Genomic DNA, 11,425 nt, shown 5'->3' with positions numbered 1-11,425 from the left:
GACGTCAATGGCCTCGCCCGCTGTCTCCATCTGCCGGCGGCGGAGACGTACTGGGCTTTTATCGGCCGGCGTATCGTGCGGGCGTGTGGGAAAAGTGGGTCATGGTTCCGGAAGTAAAAATGCCACATGCCTTGATCTCAAATGGCTCTCCTCTCCCTACACAGGTCTCATTATCATTAAAGTAAACCACAACACATTAACGGACAACAGCGTCGCTGTCTTGTTCTCCATCTAAAAAGGCGCCAGGTTATCCCGCTGTAACCATGGCGACAGCAGTAGTATTCCATGGTAACAGCAGTGGTATTTCTGAATTATCCAGATCCCCCGTGATCGCTCTTCTCTGTTGCATAACGTAACTCTCCTTAAAAGAAATACATCTGATGTGAGAAAAGAATTTGATTTTTACTGCCACACCCACTTCTTCACTTCCCATGACACATTTACAGAAACAGAAGTCTGTTAAAAACGTTTCACACAAAACCCACAAGTATGCGTCTGTATGACATCACTTTTAAGAAATGAACTAATATAAATTTAACATCAGACATGTTTAGTGTTTTGGTTCTAACAAGAGGTCAAAGTGCCAAGTGAATCCCCTAACCTTGGTCAGCAGTGTGCATGCTGACCAAATTAATTTCACTATACTGCTTACAATACTATAAAACTATACCATATACAGTATTACACCTACAACATACCACTTTCTACTAGTGGCATATTTTTCTGCACTAAATAGACTATATTTATGTAACATACTTACATACTTCACTTAAGCGACCTTCCCATCTTGGGCTGGAAATAACATGTCAACTTCTGTATATAGATGCGGTACATATATTTAATATTTTTTCGAGCTGCACGCCCTGATTTCACCCAAGGGAACATTAAGGGTCATCTAATTTTACTTTCATTCATCAATCAGATTACAGCACTAGAATTGTTTTTCACAAAATGCAACTGTAATTTCATTTAATCACACAAAATTTCAAGACAAGTTAAACATTTATATTGAGGGTATTTTATTACACCCAGCATTTGTTAAAAGTGAAAAGTTCCACTTACAAAACCCTTTTCTTAAAAAAAACAATGACAAAAAATATTGGAATAAAACATTAGGCAAAAAAGAAAAAGCGTAGAGGACCAGGAGCCATGGATATGGAAAATCCTCAGGAACATCAAGTTGCTGCTTCTATCTTGATGTTTCAAACCCGTAGCCTTAACTGCAGAGGGAAGGACAGAAGAAATATCTGATCAGTATGGTAACACTGCAGGGACGCAATCCAGGCTCGACAATGAGCAAGTCGTTTTGTAATATTAATGTTATACTGTAATACTCTTGCGTAATACAGTCCAAAAATTAAGTATTAAACTTGCAATTAAAAAAAACGACCAAAATGGTATAGCCATATTTCCATTTGACTCAAACTATACTTTCACTCAAACAATAATAGTATAAATAAAAACACCGAAGCTCATTGAAAGCCTCTTCCAACTGTGTTATTTCCCACAAACATTTTTCTTCTACACTGCTTTAAAGGTTTAGGAATTACACCTTATTTTACAGAGAAGGGGGGGGGGGGGGCTTCGCTTTGAAGAGGTTTTCCTGAAATGGATTCAGTTGTAAAAGGACTCGCTAGGTGGATGCTTTCGAAAAAATCTGTTCACCTGCTCTGAGTTTTGGTCCACTTCAGTGCGTGCCTGGGAGGCAGGACCGTGGTGGGGTGGTAGAAGGTGCATCCAGCTCGTTTACACTGGCCAGCGAAGCGACAGGGCTGGTTGGTGAGAAAGAAAATAGAGCTAATTATTAAACAAGGACCAAACGTTTGGAGGTACCGCATGTGTTTGAAGCTTGACATTTGGGGTGGAATGTTTTACCTTGGGGTGATAAAAGGGACAGTCCATCTTCTTGCACTCTGGGAAGAAGCGACACTCTCCAGCTGCCTGTGGGGCAGCAGCTGTGGACAAACAAAATCATGGTCGGGAAACAGGCTTTAGAATACAACATCTCTTTATTGTCATTGTAAAAGTACGATACAAATCCCCCCCCCCCCCCCCTGCACTCGGCAGTTGCGATGCAGTTCCTAGGCACCATCTCCAGCTCTTTTGCCGGTGCCTTGGTCAGGGGCACTGACATACATGGCTTTTTCATTTTTTGAACCCAGGACCTTCCTGCTGTGAGGCACCAGTGCTAACCACTGAGCCGACGTAGGCCTTAAGTATGAAGAGAAACAATAGATGAAAGATTATCTTCAAAGACAAAAGGTTGTGGTGTGGGGATGGTGTGGTTTGAGCAGCCAGACCTGACCTGGATATAGAAAATTGGGGAGCCAGGATCAGAGTGGCTGCATGCCTGTTGCTCATTGGTTGGTGTAACGAGCAACAGGTTAAAACCCCCATCCCCACACACACACTCACTCAAGAGAAGCCTGTGTCATGACATGTCTATCTGCTCCTGGGTTTATTCCAACAAGCCCTATCTCTACAATAAACTGGTGTCTACAAACAACCCTGTCAACCGAGTCAGATTAGTGGAGGATTTCATGACATTTTAGCAGCAACTTGTACTTCTGTTCGTTAACAAAACCAGATTAGTGAAACAAAATTCAGGTCTGCATAACCTCAATTGTTCCCACCGCTCTCCAAGACACACACAGGCCGAGAGAAACAAACACTGGTCTGTGTCACTTACCTCTGTTCTATTCAAATTAATGGATATTAGTGACACGTAGTCTGCTGAATGTAACCAAGTGATCTTTTGAAAAACATGACCTTTCAGAGTAGAATTCAGAAACAATCTACTATAACTATTCAATGCCTTTTTTAATTTACTGGTGTGTTATTAATGACTTTTAACGGCGTACCTGATCTGGCTTGAGGGGCGACCGTGGCTCTGCGGCTGACGTGAGTAAAAGGACAATCTGGCTTTGTACATTTGGCATCATATTTACAGTTGGGGTGGACAAACAGGCATTTATCCCCAAATTTGCAGTTGGGAAAGGTCCTAAAAAAATACAAATAAAAATACGTTATTTCAAAATACCTTGTTGTTAAGGTCAAGAAAAAAATCTGGACAGTCATGGCATATTTATTTTGGTTAATCACTCACTTGCACTGTGTGGTAGGGTGATGGTACAGACATTCATCGCCACTTTTACAGACGGGCCAGAACCTGCAGCGCTCCAAAGCCTTCTGTCTTTTCAGTGGGACGGCGTCCTCCTCTCCATTGTCCATGTCCATCATGTCTTCTGGAACAAGAGATGGGTAGGGGACACGTGTGATGAAGGGAACGGTCGGCAAGGCTAGGAGAGCCTCGCTGGTGGGAGCTTTGAAACAAATCCCGGTCTTAAAGGGCAACAAATTGTTTATCAATTCATAAATATCTTCACCCTTTATGGGGTACGAGATACATTCTACCAAAGTTATAATGGGATTGAAGAGTTGCAAACTTTATGTTTAAAAGCCCTTTATAAGAATAGTGTACCTAAAAACACACAACACTACTCAGCGAACATTGCTAATCCAAACCGATATTTAATAAAATGTACTCCTTTCTTAGCATAATGAGACAGAACACAGAACACTCTTCAGAACACAGGGACGTTTTAGCTTTTAAGCCGGCTGCTTTGTAGCTGAAATAGAAAGACACACACACACACACACACACACACACCCCCACCCACCCACCCACCCACCCCCTATGACTAAACAGTAACTTTCACCTTGATAGACAATATCACAGGTAAGTAGAGAATAAGAACAAGCATCAAATGCTCTGAACTATCCTTTGAAGTACACTTTCCCTTAGCAGACCTGCCAACCTTGGGAAAATATTTTGAGTACCACAATATGTAACAGCAGCTAAATGACTCCAGTTATTTACACAGCAGCCGTCTTGTAATGAGGCTCATCACATGCTATGCGAGCGACTACGGCTAACTATTCATAGTAATTGATCTTATTAGGATATATATCGTTTGAAATGCATCATCTTGTAATGTTACCGAACATGCTTACCAACTAGAGATGCACCGAAAGCAATATTCTTGGCCGATTTCTATTTGATTTGATTTTTTTTTTTTTTCTTAAGTCTGACCGTTACATTCTGATTTCCGATCTGCTGTACCTCAATGACAAATATATCCTGTGACGTGATCACACTCACTTGATAAGACAGCTGTGCATACAGACCACACACCCACAATTGTGAGATTGCTGATTTTAACACTGTTCATTATCGTATATTATTCACTATGGAGCAATAATATTAGATAAAAGTGTCAGCGAGTTCCAATAAAACAGAATATGGGACTGTCACCTAGTTTCAGTATAATTCAACCTGTATCTCTCACTGAGTTTTAGTAGGACACAAGATATAACTAGCATGGAAATGTCCAGTTCAAACCTCAAATGAAAGTCTCTTTCACTTTAAGTGCAAATATACATTTACATTATTACATGTGTATTGCATTAAACTGGTTAAAAATATAACATATTTACAAGCCAGATAAATGTTTTATTTTAAAAGATTTCGCTTTAAAATACCCCGTACCGTCTGACAGGCTTATGCTTCCTTGGAGCCGGTGCAGGACACTGACTTTAGGCTCCCTGTTCAGGAGGCTGCTGATTTCGGGGACCTTAGTGGGAGGCCTGGGTTCTACCTCCATGTCACAGTCGGTCAGCTCGCCCAGCGGACTTGGCACCCCGTCCAACGTCACGATGAACTTGGGAGTGGACAGGGTCGCTGTGTCCACTGGTTCCTTACTGGTGGATCAAACACACAAAAAGGGTTAAGAAAATTCAGAAAGAAAGTACACACACACACACACACACACACACACACACACACACACACACACACACACACACACACACACACACACACACACACACACACACACACCTGGGTTGAACAGTACGAGGTACTGCAGGTTTAACTTCCTCTTTGGCTGGGAGCTGCAGCCTGCTCTTGATTGATGGGGTTTCGTCCATTGCCGGTCTTCTCATGATAAAGGAACGAGTGTCAAAAGGCTTTGCCTCGCTGCCTCCGGCCACCTCCACGACTTGAACAGCACAACAAAAAATACAAATAACAGAGACACTGTGATAGTTGAATATGAGTTATTCTACCAAACATCAGCTAGACATTAGCCTGGAAACCAGACAAATCTGCAAGCTTATGTTTCATTTGCCCTGCAGGGTACTGTAGAGTGTATATTAATAATATGGTAACATCTATGAGGAGTATGTCCTCTGTCACAGTGATAGGTTGCACAGCTGCAATAGAAACTCACCATACTCCTGCTCTTCTTTTTTGCTGTTTCTGTCTGCCAAGACCAACTGGAGGCGTGACGCTAATGATCTAGATGGGGCTGCAGGGAGAGAGAGAGAGAGGACTGTCTCACGTGAGAATCAATGGCTATGTTCACACTGCAGGCAAAAGTGGCCCAAATCAGATTATTTGCTCATATGTGACTAGGGTTGGGTATCGCTTTAATTTTTTTCTGATATCAGTGCTAAACAGATACTTAACAAAAATGCACAAAACAACGGCAGACGACATTAAAGACGGCGATGACAATAGGACCTGCGATAAATAAACCAATATTGTGTGGATATTAGCTATACACTTCCCATGTCTTTCTCCTTTAATAGGTACACTGCTAACATAGACCCCAAACCTTGAATAGCCTATGCCGACTGAATAAATTAATGAAATGGATAATTTCGAACATGCTTTTATTGGACAAATTGCACATGATTTGAATACTCAACCAATTAAACAGAACATTAATTTCAATAAGACTTCATAACTATAAAAAAATGAAAGTTTAATTTTCCCCACTCTTTAAAATATTTTTTTCTAAATTCAACAAAAGCTTCTCCTATTTAAAAAAATAATAAAAAATCTGTGGGAAAACAACCCAAATAATTAAATAAATATAAATTAAACATGGCAATTTAAAATAACTAATGTCTGTTGTATTTTTGTCTGTCGTTTTATAAACCATTTGAGGACAAATGCGATAGTAACGGGGCCTGTCGCTTTAAGAAATTGCGTTGTGGGTAATGTAGGAGCCCTGCCTGCACATGGCTATAGAAGATGTGTATGATGGAGAGATCGCTGATCAGAGCCGACACACTTGTTGCATGTTATTGCTTTATCCACAAAAATTAGAACGTGGCTGTCTACCATCTGTCTGCAAATAAATGCAAGTCCACAGAGTTCTGCCTCACAGTGTCTCTGTGCAAGAAAATCACTCCGTGTGGAAGGTCCCAACAACACCGTTCCGTTCAAACAGACTAAACACTGCATGTGAAAGCAGACACCTCATTAACTTTATAAACTTTTGGGACTAAAATAAAACGGACACGATTCAGACCTGTTGCTCTGTTGCTGCAAACAAACTAATGTGTGAGGACACAAACACGGAATATGTTTTCCATTGACTTGGGGGTGAGTAAGTAAATTCCGCACACTTACTAAGCATGGTGCTTGGAAATATAATTATTTCTTTCTCATCGCGTTTCAGTCTTTTGCAATGTATTTATCACGCATGTTCATATCGCAACTGCGATGAAAATACGATTTGTGGTGCTCCAGAGGGCAAATATTTCAAATCGACAGCTCAGGCACTTAAGTGGCATTTAAGTGGCACCAGGTACCAACATTTTCTCTATGCGATGTAGTCTGCTAGATACCGATCGTGTAGGAGCCACATTGGCACCGGGTTTCAGTACCAAAACCTATATTTGACTCAGATCTGTTATTTGTGTGAACAGCACAAATAACATGGAATCTCATCTTTTAAATTATGTTTGGGCCGCTTATGTGGTCCTAAATCGGATACAGGTTGGATTTTTACAATGTGACAGTCTGAAAAGTCATACATAAATTCATATGACTTTTACGTTGTTCCGTCACAATTGTGCTGTTGGGAGTCACTCTGGGAAAATAAACATGGAACACAGCTGCAATAGAGGTTGTCAGTGGAGGGGCAGAGAGGTGTTAGACCTCATAAGTATTTGAGCTGTTGGGCTCCATGTTTACTTCCGTACGACAGCGTGTGCCGTCTTTGTTAGTTCTTCTGCGCATGCGGGTCATTTCAGGACTGTGACCAGTTCACACTGGAATCTGATGTTGGCAACATTTTAAAAAATTATGTGAACGGCCAAAGAATAAAATTGGATCAAGCAATAAATCCAAATGAAGCACTCAGGCTTGCAGAGTGAACGTAGCCTATGATTGCTCCATTAGATCCATACAACAGGCGATAGGCTATAGCAATCATAATTACTCCATTAGATTCTGCCTCATGTTCCATTCAGAAGAATCTTAAACTTTCAAAAACATTGGAACATAGAGGATTACTCTAGTGAGACACATTACATTTAAAACTTTGGATGGAATGCAAAAGGCAGTCGGTGTAGTGAAGGTGCACATTTACCCTGTGGCCTGGAGGACGGCAGCTCTGTGGGGTTGTAGGACTGCACTTGAGGGGCCAGGCTATGGAGGTGCTCCTGGACCAACTGGATGGCTGCAGTCATCTCCTCACTGCTAGCCAAGCGTGTACGTGGCGCCACAGGGACAGTCTGTCTCTGTGTAACTGCAGAGATGATGATGAATGAGCCAAGTTAACAAAAGTCATGGTAATGAGGAAGCCGAATGGTCATTGCCAAGCAAAGTGCCGCAGCCTGACAGAGCCAGTGAACAGTAGGTGTCACGATTCTGATTCAAAATCGAAAATCGATCAAAATGAGCGTTCGAGTTCCAACTTCGAAATAACAAGAAGGTACATGTATTTTTGTGGGTAATATTGCCCTGACATGGTTGCCGTATTGGGACGGTCAAGTTCTGCAGGTAAAAACAAAATGCAGTGTGCGCTGGGGAGTGCGGACCCCTCAGCGGGATAGCACTATTCGAATGCTGAAATTAGATTGTGTATTTTTTTTTCTTCTTTTTTATAAGTAATAAATTATAAATGTTTTGGCTAACGTTTGTGAATCAATTCACATGTATTGAGCAATAAAGTTCGGCATAAGTTCATCCAGTTTGTTGCACACTGAACGCACATTGGAGAGAAATATTCCCGTAACGGTGTGCGAAGTCCGCATTGGCGCAGACGCACAAATGCATCAGCGCGTCTCCCTCTCCCCCGACATTTCACTGTGTGAAAAAGGGAGTCCGCATTTAACCAGAATGTCTAGTAATTCAACAGATGTGGTGATGAAAGTGGGAAATTAACCCGACCACCAAAGATGCAATGTCCTCTAGTGCAGAGGCTCCCAAACACCGCCTCACGGACCGCGCTGGGAAGCAGGCTATTTTGCCACTGGCCCGTGAGAATGCAGGTGCCATATTTTCAGGAGCTATCTGCAAAGTGCTAGTGGATCAGCAGCAGCAAACGGAATAAACTAAATACATCTATACTATTTCCTTGCTTTGTTTTGGAGAAAAGATCATCTGAGCTGCGGAATCCCCCCCCCCCATACTAAATTTGAGCAGTAGAAATGCTAATATATTTGAATATTCAAAAAGAATAAAGCATACAAATTTGAATGAGATTATAGAGGAACGTCTGCAGCCCTACCTGGCACCAGCGGATCTCGACCGCCCCAATATGGCGGAGGAACAACCGGACAAAGGTGAGAGTTGATGACCGTGTTGCTTACTTTGGCGAGTAACTTAAAAGTACCTCATTGTACATTATTCTTAAGTCCGGTTTTGCTAAAGCTCCTAACTGTTAAGGTGCGTTGTTTAAAAATAACTATTTGTTGTTATTTACAATTGTTATTGTTAATTACTTATATTGTTATAAGTCAAATCAAAATCGTGGATTTGGAGAATCATGACACCCCGTGTGAACATACTTGCTGGATATGCTGTGGTCTTTGTGATTGAGTCCTGGGCTTCAGAAATTGCTTTGAGTATCAGATTCCTGTTGGCTTGCTTGGCCGGTGGCAGAGAGGGTCTGAAATCACATGCATTAGAAGCAATATTAAAATCTCAATGTGAATGCCTAATACTTTCACAGCTGAAATATTACAAGACTGACTTGCGCTCGGGCTTGGAGGGAAGGGACACTCTACTGGAGAGGCCTCTGCCTCCATAGCCTTTGTCGTTCTGCTCCCCTTCTTCTTCTTCATCATCATCATCATCGTCGTCGTCGTCATTGTCACTGTCGTCTGCCTTTCTGTTCACCCAAACTACTGAGCTCGCAACTGGGGCCTTGCGTTTTCGAGGCATGTCCGGCTGAACAAAGAGAAGATGTCTTGTTAGACCTAATGTGACGACTGTTTGAAATGGGGTATGGTTTAATTTAGTTGTTGGACTACAACATCCGCAGGTGGGTCACAGTGTAGAGCCAAGTGGGTCGATGGGTGGTTTTTATAAGTAGAGCAAAAAAACAAAACAATTTATACTATTGCCGATACGTCGCACAGTTACAAAATCTTTACATAATCTGTGCAAAAGTAGAATAAAAAGAACAGTAGAATATAAATGGTGGATATAAATGCAGTGAGAAGTTATTTACACATTATGGAAACAAATACTACATAGTTGGCAGGTTAAGTGTTAACATGTGGGTTCTTGCATAAACTAGTTTGACAACCTTTGTGGTAGATCACTGCTTGGAAATAAACAATCACAAGCTCATCATTGGGTTAGACTACTAACTCTGAAATACTCACAAGCTTTGCTCACATCTAATCGTCCTACCTTACTTGACCCAGATCTGGAGGGCCTGCTGATTCTGCTGTCCTGTAGGTGTCCGTGCTGCTGCCTGCTGTGAGACGACCCTTCAGACGACCTGCTCGACGTCAGCCTGCTCTGAGATGGCCGGTAGACCGGGGCTGTGGGTCGACCGGCGTTGCTACGGTGGCGACTGGCGTTGGTGACAATCTGCACAGGATCGTCAGCGATGAGGTCATCGTCCATCTCAGGTTTGATATCGATGACAGCCTCGGAGGGGAGGAGATCCACGAGGGGCTTCACGGTGGAGGTAAGTCGGGAGGACGTCTTCTCCAATGAGCTTTTTCTGGTACAGTATGATAAACATAAAAATTGTTTTTAATTTGCCCCAGTACGGTATTTGTGTCAAAAGCTTGACGATGACCGTTTGTCCCCTATGTTTCCAAGTTTAAAAAGGTTCAATAAGTTTCCCCGTTGCCGTGGTAATGACGGGCTAATTGCACAAAAAAAAACAAAAAAAAAAACAACACCTCACCTGTTTTCTTGTGCAGAGCTGGACACACGGGTCTCTGTCCTATCGGAGTGTGAGCTGGATACAGCCAAGGCCTTTGACTCGTCTTTTCTCTTGCCTTCACTAACAGAGGAATGACTCTTTCCAGCCACGGTGCTGCCGTCAGAAGACGACTGGGATCTCAGGGAGGCAGGCTCTGCAAATATCAAACAGATACAGGGAACAGAGAAATTGAGAGAGGACAGCAAATGTACTAACGTCTGGTGCAAGTAATGATGTCATTTGCAATATGGTCAAGCGTATCCCACATTTTTACTTACCTACTGCCACGGATCTTAATTTCTCTAGCACGCCGTGTAACCTTAGGGGAGAAAAAACAAGTATAGTAAAAAGTGAGACAGGAGAGTCACTGGCCAAGACTCCATGCATTGCAAAAATTGCACTGAATTCATTAACATTAATGTCCCTCAACAGAAACTGCGAGGAACACGCTGGAAATTGGATTCAAATTCAACGATAGATTCTCAATGTTTATACCAGACGGTAAACTTGATGGTGTTGTTTCCCAGGAAAAGGGAGAGGTCATCAGCCATCTGCCGAGAGTTCTTCTTGTTGGCCACCATCACCATGATGTAGTCAGGAAGCTCCTCGTCTGAATTGGAAGAAGAGAAGCTGTTAGTCAACATGAAACCCAACACCACAAGTCAGCAGACCGGAGCTCACACACTACAGCCACAGTAGCTCCACAACCGATGATAAATTATTCCTTAATCATGATTTCACTTACCAACATATGCTCCGAGTTCCTGAAGCTTCCCCTTAATGGCAGCCTGCAATGGAAATAAAACACATTGTGAATGCAGGGCAAATGTTTCCAAGTCGGGTAAATCGTGTGAACAGATGTTTATTTACAAGGCCAACGAGGCTTCTTTTTTTTGCATTACAAAAAGACTACAGCTTTTTTTATTTATTATTATAAGACATTTACAACAACGTCAAGTTAACGCCACTGCTAATGCTAGTGGCATGGCTATTAGCATGACAGGCTAGCGCTAACCAGGGCCTCGCTGCAGCGTAGTCGAGCAGCAATGTCCAACTTACCCTTATTTTCTTGCTGATCTCGGCGCCGATCTCCATGTTAAATGTCGAATCCAATCAAACAAACATATAACGATGGGGCGAGTGTAGCTCGCCCTTGCTTACGAGGACTCTGGGGCGGTGTG

General features: G+C 42.3%; 1 protein-coding gene across 1 annotated transcript; it reads right to left on the bottom strand.

Moving 5' to 3' along the window:
- Positions 1 to 831: 831 nt before the first annotated feature.
- On the bottom strand, positions 832 to 11,425 carry zc3h14 (zinc finger CCCH-type containing 14). The gene is made up of 17 exons (XM_079996729.1): positions 11,304 to 11,425; positions 10,990 to 11,032; positions 10,740 to 10,854; positions 10,523 to 10,563; positions 10,227 to 10,398; positions 9,719 to 10,037; positions 9,054 to 9,250; positions 8,869 to 8,969; positions 7,446 to 7,604; positions 5,292 to 5,369; positions 4,901 to 5,060; positions 4,550 to 4,761; positions 3,107 to 3,245; positions 2,862 to 3,001; positions 1,876 to 1,955; positions 1,666 to 1,772; positions 832 to 1,220 (listed from the first exon to the last, which is right to left on the bottom strand). The coding sequence occupies exons 1-17, from the start codon at positions 11,337 to 11,339 to the stop codon at positions 1,217 to 1,219; spliced, it is 2,103 nt and encodes a 700-aa protein (XP_079852855.1). The 5' UTR covers positions 11,340 to 11,425; the 3' UTR covers positions 832 to 1,216.

This window comes from Zeus faber (genome assembly GCF_960531495.2).
Source record: "Zeus faber genome assembly, chromosome: 2".
NCBI classification, from domain to species: Eukaryota; Metazoa; Chordata; class Actinopteri; order Zeiformes; family Zeidae; genus Zeus; species Zeus faber.
Note: the sequence above shows the minus strand (reverse complement) of the source record. Positions and strands in the feature narration are given on the sequence as shown.